The sequence below is a fragment of the Salvelinus namaycush genome, chromosome 17, assembly GCF_016432855.1.
Source record: "Salvelinus namaycush isolate Seneca chromosome 17, SaNama_1.0, whole genome shotgun sequence".
Classification (NCBI taxonomy): Eukaryota; Metazoa; Chordata; class Actinopteri; order Salmoniformes; family Salmonidae; genus Salvelinus; species Salvelinus namaycush.
Window position 1 is genome coordinate 19,613,016 of NC_052323.1, and position 21,737 is coordinate 19,634,752.

A 21,737-nucleotide genomic window follows, 5' to 3' on the forward strand; every position below is an offset into this window, starting at 1 on the left:
ATACTGTACCTGTCTACTGAGAGAGAACACCTGTTAGATATACTGTACCTGTCTACTGAGAGAGAACACCTGTTAGATATACTGTACCTGTCTACTGAGAGAGAACACCTGTTAGATATACTGTACCTGTCTACTGAGAGAGAACACCTGTTAGATATACTGTACCTGTCTACTGAGAGAGAACACCTGTTAGATATACTGTACCTGTCTACTGAGAGACATTGTGCTTCTAACACTTTCATTTATGTTTTTATGCTTGGATCCACACTGCTCATGACGAGTCAGAGCTTTAAATGATCTGTTTTAATCTGTTTTCTGTTTTACAGTGTGAATGAAAATGTGTTGGAGGCCCTTGAAGACGACTTTATCCCCATCAACACAAACACAACAAGGTATTCGAATGTTAGTCTGTTTACACTGTGTGTATCTTATACTAGTGTCTGTTTTCACTGTGTGTATCTTATACTAGTGTCTGTTTTCACTGTGTGTATCCTATACTAGTGTCTGTTTTCACTGTGTGTATCCTATACTAGTGTCTGTTTTCACTGTGTGTATCTTATACTAGTGTCTGTTTTCACTGTGTGTATCCTATACTAGTGTCTGTTTTCACTGTGTGTATCTTATACTAGTGTCTGTTTCCACTGTGTGTATCTTATACTAGTGTCTGTTTTCACTGTGTGCATCTTATACTAGTGTCTGTTTTCACTGTGTGTATCTTATACTAGTGTCTGTTTACACTGTGTGTATCTTATACTAGTGTCTGTTTTCACTGTGTGTATCTTATACTAGTGTCTGTTTTCACTGTGTGTATCTTATACTAGTGTCTGTTTTCACTGTGTGCATCTTATACTAGTGTCTGTTTTCACTGTGTGCATCTTATACTAGTGTCTGTTTTCACTGTGTGTATCCTGTACTAGTGTCTGTTTTCACTGTGTGTATCTTATACTAGTGTCTGTTTTCACTGTGTGTATCTTATACTAGTGTCTGTTTTCACTGTGTGTATCCTATACTAGTGTCTGTTTTCACTGTGTGTATCCTATACTAGTGTCTGTTTTCACTGTGTGTATCCTATACTAGTGTCTGTTTTCACTGTGTGTATCCTGTACTAGTGTCTGTTTTCACTGTGTGCATCTTATACTAGTGTCTGTTTTCACTGTGTGTATCTTATACTAGTGTCTGTTTTCACTGTGTGTATCCTATACTAGTGTCTGTTTTCACTGTGTGTATCCTATACTAGTGTCTGTTTTCACTGTGTGTATCCTATACTAGTGTCTGTTTTCACTGTGTGTATCCTATACTAGTGTCTGTTTTCACTGTGTGTATCTTATACTAGTGTCTGTTTTCACTGTGTGTATCTTATACTAGTGTCTGTTTTCACTGTGTGTATCTTATACTAGTGTCTGTTTTCACTGTGTGTATCTTATACTAGTGTCTGTTTTCACTGTGTGTATCCTATACTAGTGTCTGTTTTCACTGTGTGTATCTTATACTAGTGTCTGTTTTCACTGTGTGTATCTTATACTAGTGTCTGTTTCCACTGTGTGTATCCTATACTAGTGTCTGTTTTCACTGTGTGTATCCTATACTAGTGTCTGTTTACACTGTGTGTATCTTGTACTAGTGTCTGTTTACACTGTGTGTATCCTATACTAGTGTCTGTTTACACTGTGTGTATCTTATACTAGTGTCTGTTTACACTGTGTGCATCCTATACTAGTGTCTGTTTACACTGTGTGTATCCTGTACTAGTGTCTGTTTTCACTGTGTGTATCCTGTACTAGTGTCTGTTTACACTGTGTGTATCTTATACTAGTCTGTTTTCACTGTGTGTATCCTATACTAGTGTCTGTTTTCACTGTGTGTATCTTATACTAGTCTGTTTTCACTGTGTGTATCCTATACTAGTGTCTGTTTTCACTGTGTGTATCCTGTACTAGTGTCTGTTTTCACTGTGTGTATCCTGTACTAGTGTCTGTTTTCACTGTGTGTATCTTATACTAGTGTCTGTTTTCACTGTGTGTATCCTGTACTAGTGTCTGTTTTCACTGTGTGTATCCTGTACTAGTGTCTGTTTTCACTGTGTGCATCCTATACTAGTGTCTGTTTACACTGTGTGTATCCTGTACTAGTGTCTGTTTACACTGTGTGTATCCTGTACTAGTGTCTGTTTACACTGTGTGTATCCTGTACTAGTGTCTGTTTACACTGTGTGTATCCTATACTAGTGTCTGTTTTCACTGTGTGTATCTTATACTAGTCTGTTTTCACTGTGTGTATCCTGTACTAGTGTCTGTTTACACTGTGTGTATCCTATACTAGTGTCTGTTTTCACTGTGTGTATCCTATACTAGTGTCTGTTTTCACTGTGTGTATCCTGTACAAGTGTCTGTTTTCACTGTGTGTATCCTATACTAGTGTCTGTTTTCACTGTGTGTATCTTATACTAGTGTCTGTTGTCACTGTGTGCATCCTATACTAGTGTCTGTTTTCACTGTGTGTATCCTATACTAGTGTCTGTTTTCACTGTGTGTATCCTGTACTAGTGTCTGTTTTCACTGTGTGTATCCTATACTAGTGTCTGTTTACACTGTGTGTATCCTATACTAGTGTCTGTTTTCACTGTGTGTATCCTATACTAGTGTCTGTTTTCACTGTGTGTATCTTATACTAGTCTGTTTTCACTGTGTGTATCCTATACTAGTGTCTGTTTACACTGTGTGTATCCTATACTAGTGTCTGTTTTCACTGTGTGTATCTTATACTAGTCTGTTTTCACTGTGTGTATCCTATACTAGTGTCTGTTTACACTGTGTGTATCTTATACTAGTGTCTGTTTTCACTGTGTGTATCCTGTACTAGTGTCTGTTTTCACTGTGTGTATCCTGTACTAGTGTCTGTTTTCACTGTGTGTATCCTGTACTAGTGTCTGTTTTCACTGTGTGTATCCTGTACTAGTGTCTGTTTTCACTGTGTGTATCCTATACTAGTGTCTGTTTACACTGTGTGTATCCTGTACTAGTGTCTGTTTTCACTGTGTGTATCTTATACTAGTGTCTGTTTTCACTGTGTGTATCCTGTACTAGTGTCTGTTTACACTGTGTGTATCCTATACTAGTGTCTGTTTTCACTGTGTGTATCTTATACTAGTCTGTTTTCACTGTGTGTATCCTGTACTAGTGTCTGTTTACACTGTGTGTATCCTATACTAGTGTCTGTTTTCACTGTGTGTATCCTATACTAGTGTCTGTTTTCACTGTGTGTATCCTATACTAGTGTCTGTTTTCACTGTGTGTATCCTGTACAAGTGTCTGTTTTCACTGTGTGTATCCTATACTAGTGTCTGTTTTCACTGTGTGTATCTTATACTAGTGTCTGTTTTCACTGTGTGTATCCTATACTAGTGTCTGTTTTCACTGTGTGTATCCTATACTAGTGTCTGTTTTCACTGTGTGTATCTTATACTAGTGTCTGTTGTCACTGTGTGCATCCTATACTAGTGTCTGTTGTCACTGTGTGCATCCTATACTAGTGTCTGTTTTCACTGTGTGTATCCTGTACTAGTGTCTGTTTTCACTGTGTGTATCCTATACTAGTGTCTGTTTACACTGTGTGTATCCTATACTAGTGTCTGTTTTCACTGTGTGTATCCTGTACTAGTGTCTGTTTTCACTGTGTGTATCCTATACTAGTGTCTGTTTACACTGTGTGTATCCTATACTAGTGTCTGTTTTCACTGTGTGTATCCTGTACTAGTGTCTGTTTTCACTGTGTGCACCCTGTACTAGTGTATATTTGCAAACCCCATACCTCTTCCAATGTAGAATTGAGGTCAGTCTCCAGACTAACTGTCTCTCTCTTCAGACTGACGTGGAAGAGGTCATGGGACGTCAACTCTGTCACTACCACAGACAAGAGGTGAATGAACCTCCTCACAGATCATCACTTATATACATCCACAGTGCCCCCTCGCAAGCTCCTAACCAAGCCCACGTCAAACCCACCCATCCATCCAGTACTAAAAACCTTTTATGTTCTCTCTTCTCAGTGAGGAGGAGGAGCCTGAGGAGCAGAATCAACAGGTGTCCCTGGTTACGGTTCAGAAACAGTAAGCCACCTCTTTATTAAAGGCTCTGGAAAGCATCAACCCCCCCCCCCCACACACAACACTGCACTGAGTCACTCACACACACACCCTCAGCCTCTGTCTATGTCCTCCACTAGTAACACCCTCAGCCTCTGTCCTCCATTAGTAACACCCTCAGCCTCTGTCCTCCATTAGTAACACCCTCAGCCTCTGTCCTCCATTAGTAACACCCTCAGCCTCTGTCCTCCATTAGTAACACCCTCAGCCTCTGTCTATATCCTCCATTAGTAACACCCTCAGCCTCTGTCCTCCATTAGTAACACCCTCAGCCTCTGTCTATAACCTCCATTAGTAACACCCTCAGCCTCTGTCTATATCCTCCATTAGTAACACCCTCAGCCTCTGTCTATATCCTCCATTAGTAACACCCTCAGCCTCTGTCTATAACCTCCATTAGTAACACCCTCAGCCTCTGTCTATATCCTCCATTAGTAACACCCTCAGCCTCTGTCTATATCCTCCATTAGTAACACCCTCAGCCTCTGTCTATATCCTCCATTAGTAACACCCTCAGCCTCTGTCCTCCATTAGTAACACCCTCAGCCTCTGTCCTCCATTAGTAACACCCTCAGCCTCTGTCCTCCATTAGTAACACCCTCAGCCTCTGTCTATATCCTCCACTAGTAACACCCTCAGCCTCTGTCTATATCCTCCATTAGTAACACCCTCAACCTCTGTCTATATCCTCCATTAGTAACACCCTCAGCCTCTGTCTATATCCTCCATTAGTAACACCCTCAGCCTCTGTCTATAACCTCCATTAGTAACACCCTCAGCCTCTGTCCTCCATTAGTAACACCCTCAGCCTCTGTCTATATCCTCCATTAGTAACACCCTCAGCCTCTGTCCTCCATTAGTAACACCCTCAGCCTCTGTCTATATCCTCCATTAGTAACACCCTCAGCCTCTGTCTATATCCTCCATTAGTAACACCCTCAGCCTCTGTCCTCCATTAGTAACACCCTCAGCCTCAGCCTCTGTCCTCCATTAGTAACACCCTCAGCCTCTGTCTATATCCTCCACTAGTAACACCCTCAGCCTCTGTCTATATCCTCCATTAGTAACACCCTCAGCCTCTGTCTATATCCTCCATTAGTAACACCCTCAGCCTCTGTCTATATCCTCCATTAGTAACACCCTCAGCCTCTGTCCTCCACTAGTAACACCCTCAGCCTCTGTCTATATCCTCCATTAGTAACACCCTCAGCCTCTGTCTATATCCTCCATTAGTAACACCCTCAGCCTCTGTCCTCCATTAGTAACACCCTCAGCCTCTGTCTATATCCTCCATTAGTAACACCCTCAGCCTCTGTCTATATCCTCCATTAGTAACACCCTCAGCCTCTGTCTATATCCTCCATTAGTAACACCCTCAGCCTCTGTCTATATCCTCCATTAGTAACACCCTCAGCCTCTGTCTATATCCTCCATTAGTAACACCCTCAGCCTCTGTCTATAACCTCCATTAGTAACACCCTCAGCCTCTTTATGTCCTCCATTAGTAACACCCTCAGCCTCTTTCTATATTCTCCATTAGTAACACCCTCAGCCTCTGTCTATATTCTCCATTAGTAACACCCTCAGCCCAGTGGACCAGAACACTGAATTGGTGCTGCTGTATATAGGTCAGATATATACCCGTTAGCCCTTTCCCTTACATCTCTAGTAAACTGATCTCTTTACATCCATCACTATGTACATGACGTTACCGTGTCTTCCTATGGGAGTGGTACGTATGATGTCTTAATGGTGTGTGTGTGTGTTTGTGTTGTAGGTCATCTAACAGTGAATCACCATGGGATAGATGGAGTGCACCAACTGTCTATAAAGAGACAAGGTATGACCTTGATTATATGACCATCCCTATAGGACATATTAGTCTTTATTTTACAACACAATGCCTTTAATGATTGACTAACATTATCAGCATAATGCTAGAAGCATGTTAGAGAGAGGAAGGAGAGAGAGGGAGAAAATACCAGAGACAGAGAGAGAGAGAGAGACCAAAGAAAGAGTGAGAGAGAGAGAGAAATGAGAGAGAGAGAGAGAGAGAGAGAGAGAGAGAGAGAGAGAGAGAGAGAGAGAGAGAGAGAGAGAGAGAGAGAGAGAGAGAGAGAGATAATGGTTAACTGCAGTTTGACTAGAAGGGGAGGAGAGGTCGGTAAGGTAACACTATAGTACAGAAGTGTCAGACCACACCTGTCTTAGCCAGTAAAGCAGCCAGAGAAATATAATCCCTGCCATTCATCTACCTATCCTCTGGAAGGGGGAACGACTGGCAGAAGGAGACGTATGTAGCTTACTACAGATGAGAAGTGACTAAAGTAATGTTAAAGAGACTTGGAGGAGAACAGAGCTAGGTGTGTTTCTTACAAATCTGAAAGGTTAGCTGGTTGACTATTGGCAGACGGAGACACTCTTTACAGGGAGACGTACAGCTTAGCATCACAGTTGAGAAGGGACAAGTTAAGAGACTTGGATGAGAACCCACTGGGCGCACACTGGTTAAATCAACGTTGTTTCCACATTATTTCAATGAAATTACATTGAAGCAACGTGGAATAGACGTTGAATTGACGGCTGTGCCCAGTGTTGCTATTGGAAGCCATTCTCTAGAAGTGAGTGTTCTGACTGATATTACTGTCTCTTCGTCACAGACACCCAGAGCCTTCAATGGACCGGTGAGTGTCACCTTATGTCTTACACAGCTACATGTTCATATCTCTTCATGTTTCCTCATGTCTGTCACAGCATACCTTCACATTGTCTGCTGTAATCTTCACAACACTCTCTTTGTTACTGTGCTTAAGGAAGGGATAAGTGGAGCGGGAACCTAATGAATGTTATAGTTGGAGATACCTAAGCTAGGGCTTCTATGATAGTAAGGAATCTATTGGTAGTAAGATAGGAAACCAAATACATGTGATATTTTGGGACACTAAAGATATATGTAGGAGACACTGTGAGGGTCATAGCACATAGATTATCCAGGAGAAACTGTGAGGGTCATAGTACATACAGGTTATCCAGGAGAAACTGTGAGGGTCAGTACCTACAGGTTATCCAGGAGAAACTGTGAGGGTCAGTACCTACAGGTTATCCAGGAGAAACTGTGAGGGTCATAGTACATACAGGTTATCCAGGAGAAACTGTGAGGGTCATAGTACCTACAGGTTATCCAGGAGAAACTGTGAGGGTCATAGTACCTACAGGTTATCCAGGAGAAACTGTGAGGGTCATAGTACATACAGGTTATCCAGGAGAAACTGTGAGGGTCATAGTACATACAGGTTATCCAGGAGAAACTGTGGGGGTCATAGTACCTACAGGTTATCCAGGAGAAACTGTGAGGGTCATAGTACATACAGGTTATCCAGGAGAAACTGTGAGGGTCATAGTACATACAGGTTATCCAGGAGAAACTGTGAGGGTCATAGTACCTACAGGTTATCCAGGAGAAACTGTGAGGGTCATAGTACCTACAGGTTATCCAGGAGAAACTGTGAGGGTCATAGTACCTACAGGTTATCCAGGAGAAACTGTGAGGGTCATAATACATACAGGTTATCCAGGAGAAACTGTGAGGGTCATAGTACCTACAGGTTATCCAGGAGAAACTGTGAGGGTCATAGTACATACAGGTTATCCAGGAGAAACTGTGAGGGTCATAGTACATACAGGTTATCCAGGAGAAACTGTGAGGGTCAGTACATACAGGCTATCCAGGAGAAACTGTGAAGGTCATAGTACCTACAGGTTATCCAGGAGAAACTGTGAGGGTCATAGTACATACAGGTTATCCAGGAGAAACTGTGAGGGTCATAGTACATACAGGTTATCCAGGAGAAACTGTGAGGGTCATAGCACATACAGGTTATCCAGGAGAAACTGTGAGGGTCATAGCACATACAGGTTATCCAGGAGAAACTGTGAGGGTCATAGTACCTACAGGTTATCCAGGAGAAACTGAGGGTCATAGTACATACAGGTTATCCAGGAGAAACTGTGAGGGTCATAGTACATACAGGTTATCCAGGAGAAACTGTGAGGGTCATAGCACATACAGGTTATCCAGGAGAAACTGTGAGGGTCATAGCACATACAGGTTATCCAGGAGAAACTGTGAGGGTCAGTACCTACAGGTTATCCACTAGTCGTACCTGTTCAGTACCTGGTGAATGTATAATATAGTACTAATGGAAAGAGGGAGACCCAGTAAGAGATTTAGACCAAAGCAGCTGTATTATCTATCTGTATTGGATCTAAGGTTACCTCCCTGACTGTTGTGTTGAGCTCTGTATCAAACCTCTCTGGTACAACTCATAGACACACCAGTATAGTCTGTCCATACCAGTATAGTCTGTCCATACCAGTATAGTCTGTCCACACCAGTATAGTCTGTCCACACCAGTATAGTCTGTCCACACCAGTATAGTCTGTCATCTGTATCAAACCTTTCTGGTACAACTCATAGACATACCAGTAGTCTGTCCATACCAGTATAGTCTGTCCATACCAGTATAGTCTGTCCACACCAGTATAGTCTGTCCACACCAGTATAGTCTGTCCACACCAGTATAGTCTGTCCATACCAGTATAGTCTGTCCTCTGTATCAAACCTCTCTGGTACAACTCAGACATATCAGTATAGTCTGTCCTCTGTATCAAACCTCTCTGGTACAACTCATAGACATACCAGTATAGTCTGTCCATACCAGTACAGTCTGTCCATACCAGTATAGTCTGTCCATATCAGTATAGTCTGTCCTCTGTATCAAGCCTCTCTGGTACAACTCATAGACACACCAGTATAGTCTGTCCTCTGTATCAAGCCTCTCTGGTACAACTCATAGACACACCAGTATAGTCTGTCCATACCAGTATAGTCTGTCCACACCAGTATAGTCTGTCCTCTGTATCAAGTCTCTCTGGTACAACTCATAGACATATCAGTATAGTCTGTCCTCTGTATCAAGCCTCTCTGGTACAACTCAGACACACACCAGTATAGTCTGTCCTCTGTATCAAGCCTCTCTGGTACAACTCATAGACACACCAGTATAGTCTGTCCTCTGTATCAAGCCTCTCTGGTACAACTCATAGACACACCAGTATAGTCTGTCCATACCAGTATAGTCTGTCCACACCAGTATAGTCTGTCCTCTGTATCAAGTCTCTCTGGTACAACTCATAGACATACCAGTATAGTCTGTCCTCTGTATCAAGCCTCTCTGGTACAACTCATAGACACACCAGTATAGTCTGTCCTCTGTATCAAGCCTCTCTGGTACAACTCATAGACATACCAGTATAGTCTGTCCTCTGTATCAAGCCTCTCTGGTACAACTCATAGACATATCAGTATAGTCTGTCCTCTGTATCAAACCTCTCTGGTACAACTCATAGACATACCAGTACAGTCTGTCCATACCAGTACAGTCTGTCCATACCAGTATAGTCTGTCCATATCAGTATAGTCTGTCCTCTGTATCAAGCCTCTCTGGTACAACTCATAGACACACCAGTATAGTCTGTCCTCTGTATCAAGCCTCTCTGGTACAACTCATAGACACACCAGTATAGTCTGTCCTCTGTATCAAGCCTCTCTGGTACAACTCATAGACATACCAGTATAGTCTGTCCTCTGTATCAAGCCTCTCTGGTACAACTCATAGACATACCAGTATAGTCTGTCCTCTGTATCAAGCCTCTCTGGTACAACTCATAGACACACCAGTATAGTCTGTCCTCTGTATCAAGCCTCTCTGGTACAACTCATAGACATACCAGTATAGTCTGTCCTCTGTATCAAGCCTCTCTGGTACAACTCATAGACACACCAGTATAGTCTGTCCTCTGTATCAAGCCTCTCTGGTACAACTCATAGACACACCAGTATAGTCTGTCCTCTGTATCAAGCCTCTCTGGTACAACTCATAGACACACCAGTATAGTCTGTCCTCTGTATCAAGCCTCTCTGGTACAACTCATAGACATACCAGTATAGTCTGTCCTCTGTATCAAGCCTCTCTGGTACAACTCATAGACACACCAGTATAGTCTGTCCTCTGTATCAAGCCTCTCTGGTACAACTCATAGACACACCAGTATAGTCTGTCCTCTGTATCAAGCCTCTCTGGTACAACTCCTAGACATACCAGTATAGTCTGTCCTCTGTATCAAGCCTCTCTGGTACAACTCATAGACACACCAGTATAGTCTGTCCTCTGTATCAAGCCTCTCTGGTACAACTCATAGACACACCAGTATAGTCTGTCCTCTGTATCAAGCCTCTCTGGTACAACTCATAGACATACCAGTATAGTCTGTCCTCTGTATCAAGCCTCTCTGGTACAACTCATAGACACACCAGTATAGTCTGTCCTCTGTATCAAGCCTCTCTGGTACAACTCATAGACACACCAGTATAGTCTGTCCTCTGTATCAAGCCTCTCTGGTACAACTCATAGACATACCAGTATAGTCTGTCCTCTGTATCAAGCCTCTCTGGTACAACTCATAGACACACCAGTATAGCCTGTCCTCTGTATCAAGCCTCTCTGGTACAACTCATAGACACACCAGTATAGTCTGTCCTCTGTATCAAGCCTATCTGGTACAACTCATAGACACACCAGTATAGTCTGTCCATATCAGTATAGTCTGTCCATACCAGTATAGCCTGTCCTGTGTTTTTCTGTCCCATTCTATTTCTCTGCTATGTTCTATTTCACCCCATAATGACACACTATCTGATATACAGTATTATTTACTCTAGTTCTAGCTCCTACTCCAGGACCTTGGACAGTTCTGCCAACCAGAGACCCACGTCACCAGACACCGAGTCCAAGAAGTGAGTGAATCATGAGAAGGATAGGAGTAGAACTTTAGAAGTACAGTGAGTTATACCAGTTACTCTAGTAATGATGGTTACTATGTGAAAGTTATTATCAACGTGATGGTTACTATGTGATGGTTACTATCAATGTGATGGTTATTATCAATGTGATGGTTACTATCAATGTGATGGTTACTATGTGATGGTTACTATCAATGTGATGGTTATTATCAATGTGATGGTTACTATGTGATGGTTACTATCAATGTGATGGTTACTATCAATGTGATGGTTACTATGTGATGGTTACTATGTGATGGTTACTATGTGATGGTTACTATGTGATGGTTACTATCAATGTGATGGTTATTATCAATGTGATGGTTACTATGTGATGGTTACTATCAATGTGATGGTTACTATCAATGGGATGGTTACTATCAATGGGATGGTTACTATGTGATGGTTATTATCAATGTGATGTCTACTATGTGATGGTTACAATAAGTATATCTCGCTGACCCCTCTACTCCCCCCTTCTCTCTCCTCTGAAAGGGGTTTTGTGTATCTGAAGGAGTACGTTAACGCTACAGACCTAACCAAGCACAACACCAGAGACAACGTTTCTGACTATGTAACGTCTAGTTCTACCAGCTATTCCCACAGCAGCCCCTCCTCTTACACCAGGTAACAATACTTTGACCACGTCACACTTTGAAAATAACTCCTTGGCCCTTGTTCAAATCTGAAGGAACACAGATAGGTGTAATCAACACAGCAGAAGGAACACAGATAGGTGTAATCAACACAGCAGAAGGAACACAGATAGGTGTAATCAACACAGCAGAAGGAACACCGATAGGTGTAATCAACACAGCAGAAGGAACACAGATAGGTGTAGTCAACACAGCAGAAGGAACACAGATAGGTGTAGTCAACACAGCAGAAGGAAGCTACAAGACTAGATGGGTGGAGTGGGGTCATCACCATATTCAAATCAAACTGTATTGCTTACACCTATCCAGTTCCTTCAGATTGGCAAATAAGTGGTATGGACACCAAGGTTATTATAGTAAATCAAAACTGAACTAAAATAAAACTAAAATTGGAAAAACGATTTAGTAAACTGAAATAAAAATAAAAACGCAACATTTGAAAAACTGAAACTATTATCTTTGACTGCAAAACAATTAAATAAAAACCATCATAATTTAAGTTAGTTTTAGTTTTTTCCATCTAAATTTTTGCCAAAAACATAAAAACGGGGCTTTCAAGCTCTTTTTTTTCCTAATGTGGTTTGAGCTTCTGAATCTGGCAGGTAGATGCCGCTGTTTCAAATAGGCCTATCTTGTGCATCACTGTCATTAGTGATCACTAGATAACAGGGAAGAAATCCGAGGGCGAGCACGGAGCGTAACTGGGCCAAGTTACAACAGCTTGTGAAGTTGCTGGAGCCGAGGGCGAGCACGGAGCGTAACTGGGCCAAGCTACAACAGCTTGTGAAGTTGCTGGAGCCGAGGGCGAGCACGGAGCGTAACTGGGCCAAGCTACAACAGCTTGTGAAGTTGCTGGAGCCGAGGACGAGCACGGAGCGTAACTGGGCCAAGCTACAACAGCTTGTGAAGTTGCTGGAGCCGAGGGCGAGCACGGAGCGTAACTGGGCCAAGCTACAACAGCTTGTGAAGTTGCTGGAGCCGAGGGCGAGCACGGAGCGTAACTGGGCCAAGCTACAACAGCTTGTGAAGTTGCTGGAGCCGAGGACGAGCACGGAGCGTAACTGGGCCAAGCTACAACAGCTTGTGAAGTTGCTGGAGCCGAGGGCGAGCACGGAGCGTAACTGGGCCAAGCTACAACAGCTTGTGAAGTTGCTGGAGCCGAGGGCGAGCACGGAGCGTAACTGGGCCAAGCTACAACAGCTTGTGAAGTTGCTGGAGCCGAGGGCGAGCACGGAGCGTAACTGGGCCAAGCTACAACAGCTTGTGAAGTTGCTGGAGCCGAGGACGAGCACGGAGCGTAACTGGGCCAAGCTACAACAGCTTGTGAAGTTGCTGGAGCCGAGGGCGAGCACGGAGCGTAACTGGGCCAAGCTACAACAGCTTGTGAAGTTGCTGGAGCCGAGGATGAGCACGGAGCGTAACTGGGCCAAGCTACAACAGCTTGTGAAGTTGCTGGAGCCGTTCTCAATCCACACACGACCAACTTCAAAGTGACAGCCTGATGTGTCTGATGTGGAGCCGTGCCGTCTCAACTTTGAGGCACACCTGCAGTCACTACTAAGACAGTTGGCACAGGTCCTCCTGAAGTCACTACTAAGACAGTTTGCACAGGTCCTCCTGAAGTCACTACTAAGACAGTTTGCACAGGTCCTCCTGAAGTCACTACTAAGACAGTTTGCACAGGTCCTCCTGAAGTCACTACTAAGACAGTTTGCACAGGTCCTCCTGAAGTCACTACTAAGACAGTTTGCACAGGTCCTCCTGAAGTCACTACTAAGACAGTTTGCACAGGTCCTCCTGAAGTCACTACTAAGACAGTTTGCACAGGTCCTCCTGAAGTCACTACTAAGACAGTTTGCACAGGTCCTCCTGCAGTCACTACTAAGACAGTTGGCACAGGTCCTCCTGAAGTCACTACTAAGACAGTTTGCACAGGTCCTCCTGAAGTCACTACTAAGACAGTTTGCACAGGTCCTCCTGAAGTCACTGCGGGAGCGTTTTGCATGCATACTGAACCACTGTCCAGCCGGAGGGTCAACCTGGCAGTGTATTAAGTACCTGCGGAAATACCTGGAAGAGGTAATGGGGCATGTTTACAGAGTCACCTCCCCAGTTCTGACAGGTAAAGGACAGATGTTTATCCAACACTATGGCACTGGATCTGGTTTCTGCCCCTGTATCCCAAGAGTTATAAACCACAAAATCTTGTTCTTTTGAAGAGAAAAACACACACAGGCTGGCTGGCTGGCTGGCTGGCTGGCAGGCTGGCTGGCTGGCTGGCTGGCTGGCTGGCTGGCTGGCTGGCTGGCTGGCAGGCTGTGAACTGATAGATTTGTGAAGAATGTTTTTGGTGCTGTAGTTTCAGCTGTTTCTATTAGAACCTTTTGAAGGGGTTAGTCAGTGACACACGTTTAATGAAGTCATGGCACATTTGACATGTTATGTAATATTAGTTGTTTTTTCCTCTCCTGTCAGATAAAGCTAGAGGTACATGATTCTTCTTACATCTGCTACTAAAGTTAAAAAAGCTTTGGATTGGTGTAAACATGGGCAAGAGTTTCTTTCCACCATATTTCTTGCACCAGTCTAGGCACTTAACCTTTAAATCCAAGTCACATTAGGATTGATTTATAATGTAAACCTAACCAAACCTATGTCCAGGCCATGTATGTAGTCTAGTGGCCAAAAGCCTGTATTAACATGGGCAGCACCATTGAGAACTTTCACCATTTTGATTTAGTCAACTGAGCGGGACTTCCAACTTATTTGACTGATCTCTCCTGGCATGACCTGATAACCCGGTCGGCATGGCCTGATAACCCGGTCGGCATGGCCTGATAACCCGGTCGGCATGGCCTGATAACCCGGTCGGCATGACCTGATAACCCGGTCGGCATGGCCTGATAACCCGGTCGGCATGGCCTGATAACCCGGTTGGAGTCGCGACAGCCGAGTCATCAGGAGGGATCAGCCAATTAATTTTCCTGGTGTAGAAGAACAAGGATTATTTCAAGATGGAGACCTCAGACACCATCATGACACAGATCCAGATGGTGTCTATGGTCCTGGTCCATCACCATCATGACACAGACCCAGATGGTGTCTATGGTCCTGGTCCATCACCATCATGACACAGATCCAAATGGTATCCACGTCTATGGTCCTGGTCCATCACCTTATGTATTACTGCCCCCCAAGTGGTAAGAAGTGACCCCCCCCCCATAGAAAACTATAGACCTACAACATATAAATGGCTCTTAGCCTCCCACCCATTGGCTACTTTCTAAAACTGAAACTAAGTTTACAAACAAAATATAAATGTTTTTTATTAAACTGAAACTAAACTTCCAAGTAAAACTCTAAAAAGGAATAGACATAATAACTAATATTAAATAACAAAACTATAATAACCTTGATGGATACACATACCGTTTTGTCAGGCTTTGATGGAATAGAGCTGTGTCCCATGCTGAACACGTCTCTCCCCCTCTACAAGGACTACCACGACGTCTGCCTGTACGTACTGTGGAGAGCAGGTGGGCAACGATGCCAAGATCACCATCGAGCACCTCAACATCTCCTGCCACCCGGCCTGCTTCAAGGTAACTAAACCTGGTTATAATCATGTTATAGGTTATACACGTTGACCCTGTATCAGCTGTAAATGTTGTGGTAGTTGTAAAAAGGGTTGTTTCAGTGGTATAACAGCTGTGTTGCTAGCAGGTAGCATCATTGCAGACTAGAACTAAGCATTCATATAGTCTTGGCTGTGCTACATTAACAATATGCTATGTTGTCGTTGCAGTGTGGTGTTTGCAGTAAGCCAATGGGAGACTTTCTGTACAACATGTTCCTGCACAAAGGGACAGTCCACTGTGAGAGCTGCTACACCAACGTCTTGTAGATTGCTTCTTCCCCTTGTCTCCTCGTCTCTTTTCCTTCATGGCCACAGAGGTGACAAGACTGGAAGGCTGATATAACTGCTCTCTCCTATCAAGACCTGTCGTCTGCTAACAGACAGGGGACACTGCACCTTTAATTTGACAGGAATTTCCATGTGTCACATTTTGTTTTCAGACCTTTGTATGGGTCCTACTGAATTGAATGAGGTTAACACTGAAATACTATGGCAGTTATTCTATGGTTTAGGGTTGGTAAAGATAATAATATGATCATATTACTGATATAGTTGAATCTTCCGTCCGTTTCAATGGCCACTTTTTCTGTTGCCTTTTTCTCCTTTAAAGGCCCAGTGCAGTCAAAAACATGATTTCCTGTGTTTTATATTTCCACACTATGAGGTTGGAAAAATACTGTGAACTTGTGAAAATTATGATAATTCCCTTTTAGTGTAAGAGCTGTTTGAAAAGACCACCTGAAATTTCAGCCTGTTTTGGTGGGATGGAGTTTAGGACTGACTGGTGACATCACAAGGCAGTATACGTTAATAGACCAATAACAAATAGAGTTTCAAACCTCTCTGCGAATAACAGCTAGTTTTCATGTTAGATATCCCTCCCATTAGGCTCGTCCAGTTAGGACTCAGACCACTCCCAGACAGTCCTAGCTAAATTCTTGCTTGAGAAATTGCTCTTTGCTAAGAAGCAATTATTTATTTTTATTTTAGACCATTTTAATTGAAAACAATCACAGTAAGATACTTAATTGTTACCCAGAAATGGTTTGACATTGAGATATATACGGCTGCATTGTACCTTTAATGTTGTAACTTGGTGAATGTATTGTGAAATATGAAGATACTGTATGTAAAAGCCTCTAAATATTATTATGACAAGATTTAACTGGGAACTGGATATGTAGATTGGCAGTTGGGTACAATTTTCTACTTTCAGTCTTGACTATATGCAAAGAAAATAACTACCGATTTTCGATCAAATTTTTATTTTTTAAATTGTCTTTGACGCTTTGACTCAGAAAAACAATAAAATTGATTTATATAAACATGATAAATATAGAGTATAAAAAATGTACATTATTGAGTGTTGAAAAGACAAGTATTTGGCGACAGGTTTGAGATAACAAAACATTACTGTAACTTGGACACACATTAGGCCCTTTTGTGCCACAGATGAGGCTACCAGGCACCTCAAGTGGACAACATTAAAAAGCAGTACTGTATATATATATTTTTGTACATCTTCTCTATCCTTTACAGTCTACACTCCCGATAGTTCAGTATCAGTTCATTGATTCTTATTGCTGGTCCACATCTCTCTGGTTTGCGGATCCACTTTGGCCACACCCCCACTGGTTAAGGGGTGCAAGTTTCTAGACAAATAGATGGCTTTCTTTCCTTGTCCTCTTTCTGTCAAAAAACACTGGCAATAAGGAACTTTCTCAGTTACCTCTGGCTCTCCTACTGTATGTGGTTCCTCAGCAGTGTAGGGTTCGACTAGTTATGCCTGTCCTCTGGCCCTCCTCATAGCCAACTCCTGGATGTGATGCCAGAGCAGTGCAGGGTCTGACTCGTTATGTCTGATGAGAGACTCCAATCCTTCAGCCTGATCTAAGCTCTGCCAGTAGTCCTGCGGCCACATCTGGACCCAGCTGAAAAAAACACACAGAAATACGGCTAATAAGCACAGCAGTTTATTTGAAATGTTAGGAGAAAAAAAACGCTTGTGTGTGGATGGTAAGACATGTTAAGACATTCAATGGAGGAATATTTCTCAATGTAAACAGTACACTGTCATAATGTACTATAAGGTTAAAGCCTTTATTTCTGAGACTGGTGGTGTCTACCTGTCATTGATGTGTAGATCCTGACGGTCTCCAAACCCTGGGCTGGGTAGAGGACATCCCATATGAGAATTATTGGCCATCTTAGGCTGGGGGGGCGGGCTCTTCTCTGGGGCTTTCCTATAAGCCCGTTCAGCTGCCAGTCTGGTATTCTCCTGGTCACAGACATAGCACTCAAAGCCGTTGAGGTAGTTGGGTTTGCTCATGTCGTTCACACCCCACTCCCTGCTCTCCAGTGCCTCCAACAGGCCAACGTTGGTAACGTGGCTCGGCTTCTTAAACTGTAAATACTTAGCATACTCTTCATCGTTCTCATCCAACGCCTTGAGGAACTTGGCTAGGTCCTGAGGTGATGGGAAGTCATCAATAAGGATGACAGAGAGGTCGTTGGGCATCCAGTCAGCTACTGATGAGGAGCCGCGGTAGACTGGTACACAGCCCTGGTGGAGAGGGCGCCATAGCTTCTCAGTCATGTAGTCCTGGAGGAAATCAAATTAAATCCAACTTTATTTAAAGTGCATTTGAAGTCACAACACGCTTTACAGTTAAAACAATGAAATGACAGAGACAAAAATAAATAAAAGGCAATACGCTATGAAAGTAACCAGGAAGTGACTACGCCTTATAGTTTGAATGTAAAAAAAAAAAAAGATTTCATGGATCTTCAATGGGCAAAATTGTAGCGCAAGAGTCTTCATGCAGTAGAAGTAAATCCATCCACAAACAAATCATTATTTAGATCCTGAACAAAAAAAATAACAATTTCAAAATTTACTGAATTACAGTTCATACAGTATAAGGAAATCAATCAATTGAAATAAATAAATGAGGCCCTAATCTATGGATTTCACATGACTGGGCAGGGGCGCAGCCTAGGAGGGCATATGCCCACCCACTGGGGAGCCAGGCCAAGCCAATCAGAATACGTTTCCCCCCACAAAAATGCTTTATTACAGACAGAAATACTCCTCAGCTCCACCCCTGATGATCCCGCAGGTGAAGAAGCCGGATGTGGAGGTCCTGGGCTGTCGTGGTTTCATGTGATGCCGGTTGGACGTACTGCAAAATTCTCTAAAACGACGTTGGAGGCGGCTTATGGTAGAGAAATGCACATTCAATTCTCTGGCACCAGCTCTGGTGGACATTCCGGCAGTCAGCATGCCAATTGCACGCTCCCTCAAAACTTGAGACATCTATCTGTGGCATTGTGTTGTGTGACAAAACTGCACATTTTACAAGGAGCACCTGTTTAATGATCATGTTGTTTAATCAGCTTCTTGATATGCCACATCTGTCAGGTATATAGATTATCTTGGCAAAAGAGAAATGCTCCCTAACGGGGATGTAAGCAAATATCTGCACACAATTTGAGAGAAACACTCAAACTTTTTGTATATATGGAACATTTCTGGTATCTTTTATTTCAGCTAATGAAACATGGGACCAACACTTTACATGGTGCATTTATATTTTTGTTCAGTGTACCTTTTCAATTTGTTTAATATAAAGCACCCTTTTATTTGACATAATGATGATGGGGAGAAAGTTAGAGGAACAAAGATCATCCCCCCCCCCCCAAAAGGTTAACCTCTCACCTTTATCAATATTACGGGAGGTTAACATTTTTTTCCTTCCTGAAACTTTTTCACTCATAAATGTTCACGATAAATTCATGATTTTCCATAATTATGGTAGCATCCACATTCACGTAGAAGTGTTCAGTAACATCTTCTATTCTTATTTCAAATAAAAGTGACTCCAAAATGACACAATACATTATTCACCATTCAGTTCATATTGTATAAGAGAGATTAATACAAATAAAAACACACAAAGGATGTCTAAAACAACAATAAAATCATTAATTGAAGGACAAGCTAAAAAACACGAGTTTCAAACATGCCTAAAAACCTAAATTGTCTCTCTATCACTCCCTTGCTCCTCTCACTCCCTCCTCTCTCTCTTACCTGACACAGGCCGTTCTCCAGGGCCAGGTGGAACTTGTAGCGTGCCGTGAAGCTCATAAAGCCGGCGTCCTCCCCTGTGGCCGTACTTGTGTCCTCCAGGTACTGAGGGAGGGGCTTACTGTTCAGACATTTCCCATACGAGTCCACCTGGAGGGGGACAAGAGAGAGAAAGAGAGAGAGAAATAAATAGCAAGAAAGAGAGAGTGAGAGAGAAAGAGTGGGTGGGAGAAAAGTTAAGACTAAAGGGCTCAATTCGCACAAATGGTTGCTAGTCTGCCAAATCATTAGATAATAAAAACCAGACAACATTCTTTTATATCAAAACATCTAGGCTAGGAGGGAACACATTCCATATCACTGTACCTCTATGTACTTCATGAGTTTCTGTACGTATCTGTCCCTGTCAGAGGGGACGTCACAGTGTGACTGCATGTACATGATGGGGGCCAGACCCTCTCTCCTCCAGTGGTTCTTCTGCTCCAGAGACACGGCTACAGGCTGGAGCAGGTATCCCAGGGAGGGCAGCCACTGCAGGGTCAGAGGGTAGTCTGAGCCTCTCCTGAAGGTGGCTGTGGAGTTGAACATCCAAAATGAACGAAGGGAAATGTATGGTTTATTAAGACATGTTGCTTTAAGAAAAATAAAATTCAAAACAAAGCTGATTGCAAATTATATTCATTAAAGTGAGTGCTGTCTTTTGAGACTGCATCCCCAATAACACACTATTCCCTACATAGAGCCCTATGGGCCCTGGTCAAAAGTAGTGCATTATATAGGGAATAGGGTGCTATTTGGGACGAAGCCTTAATTTTTTATGTGAGCGACTGTTGGCTCCAAGTACACTTTACTTTATTTACACACGATAAGAGTTGACACGCTGTCATCCTGTACCGGTGTAGTTAAACAGCCTGATGCCTGGGCTGTGGGACAGGACGTAGTTGTTCATGGGGGACTCCTCGTGGAATAAGGCCCAGGTCTGGTGAGAGGGTCTGGGAAGAGGAGCCTCGTAGGCCCTGAAGTCTGTCCCATAGAAGATGATGGAGGAGGTACGTCGGTACAGTTGAACCTATAGAGATTTAGGATGGTGCTAGTTTATACATATCCACATTGTAGTCAATACAAACTGAAATCCATGGTCATGAAAAAGACATGGGGCTATTATTAATAACATATTATAAACTACATGTATTAACAGATCACAAAGAAAACACTAGCCTGGTCCCAGATCTGTTTGGTGTGACAATGGCCATAGCCATAGGAATTGGCAAAACAGCACACACAGATCTGGGAACAGGCTAGGACAACACACAACAGTATAAACCATTGGAAGACCTAGCTATAATACTAGAACCACAAACCTTCCTATTGCGTGTGACCAGACAAGAGGAGGTGTGACAGTCGATGCGTTCTGTGTCTCCGGGGAAATGAGGGAAGAGTCCTCCACTCCACCACAACAGGATGGGCAGGTCCTTGTTGCCACGTGAGTCATTGTTGCCGGGGCCGCGGTAGGAGGCAATGGAAGAGAACTCCATGTCAGACAGTGCACTCTGTGGTTGGAAGGCACCCTGATCTGCATCCACGGGGTCCCCAACGTTAAGGGGGTCCTGGGACCAGGAACAGGGCAGGGTGGACAGGAGACACAGCAGCCCCAGCCACACACAGCAGGGCACCAGCCTGGCCCCCAGCCTCCCCTCCACAGACATCTGAGAACCATTATATAGATCTGACATCGTGCTTTTATTTGGATTCTGTCTGCTTGTAAACTGCACACTAGTCAAGTATAGAGCCATAGTCTATGGATGTTATTGGCCAATAGATATGCTTCATGCTGGCATGCAATAGATGGCTCTGGTCTGTCCATACATGGTTCACTTACATGATAGCTAAACGGTGATATTTCAGTGTATACAGCCACTAAATATACTGATCTACTGTAGCTAGCCAGCCAGCTACGTCAAAGTACGGATCAAAGCCATCTCTCTGGCTGAAACAACCACTTTGTGGGACACAATCAGACATATTACAAGGGTCATAATACACCGCACGTATTCTTACCGTTATCATTAGAATAAACACATGAATGTAGACGCGTTCTTCTCTCTTTTTCTCTCTCTCTCTGAACTCAGGAATTTCTTCTGGAAATGTGTACTTGGGTGGGGAGAAAAAAAGGGGGAGGCAGCAAATAAAGGGAAATAATCTGGGCTCTTCCTCTAGTATGCGTCTCCACGCCAAATCAACTTTTAATGCATTACTACCATCTACAGTTCTGGAGTGGAATCACACACTGACTCTGCACTTTCACGTTATTTTCT

General features: G+C 43.1%; 2 protein-coding genes across 2 annotated transcripts in view; one reads left to right on the top strand and one right to left on the bottom strand.

Moving 5' to 3' along the window:
* The window catches only part of LOC120062133 (zinc finger protein 185-like), a 29,035-nt gene extending 13,034 nt beyond the window's left edge, over positions 1–16,001 (top strand). The window contains exons 12-17 of the mRNA XM_039011941.1: positions 327–392; positions 4,046–4,105; positions 10,923–10,997; positions 11,538–11,669; positions 15,195–15,300; positions 15,504–16,001. Coding sequence (XP_038867869.1) covers positions 327–392; positions 4,046–4,105; positions 10,923–10,997; positions 11,538–11,669; positions 15,195–15,300; positions 15,504–15,602 — 538 coding nt within the window. The 3' untranslated portion in view covers positions 15,603–16,001. The remainder of the gene's footprint in view (positions 1–326; positions 393–4,045; positions 4,106–10,922; positions 10,998–11,537; positions 11,670–15,194; positions 15,301–15,503) is intronic.
* Positions 16,002–16,583: 582 nt separating this feature from the next.
* fut11 (fucosyltransferase 11 (alpha (1,3) fucosyltransferase)) lies at positions 16,584–21,612 on the bottom strand. Its single transcript, XM_039012364.1, has 7 exons — positions 21,481–21,612; positions 20,784–21,128; positions 20,317–20,491; positions 19,789–19,994; positions 19,426–19,572; positions 17,462–17,937; positions 16,584–17,266 (listed from the first exon to the last, which is right to left on the bottom strand). The coding sequence occupies exons 1-7, from the start codon at positions 21,487–21,489 to the stop codon at positions 17,116–17,118; spliced, it is 1,509 nt and encodes a 502-aa protein (XP_038868292.1). The 5' UTR covers positions 21,490–21,612; the 3' UTR covers positions 16,584–17,115.
* Between the last annotated feature and the right edge of the window lie 125 nt (positions 21,613–21,737).

What these genes read in the sequence shown, in the direction of transcription:
- fut11 (XM_039012364.1), bottom strand. An exon ending in CAGGCTGTTTAACTACACCG is followed by an intron (nt 19,995 to 20,316) that starts GTACAGGATGAC and finishes TCAACTCCACAG; the next exon opens with CCACCTTCAGGAGAGGCTCA. An exon ending in TGGAGAACGGCCTGTGTCAG is followed by an intron (nt 17,938 to 19,425) that starts GTAAGAGAGAGA and finishes GATTTCCTCCAG; the next exon opens with GACTACATGACTGAGAAGCT.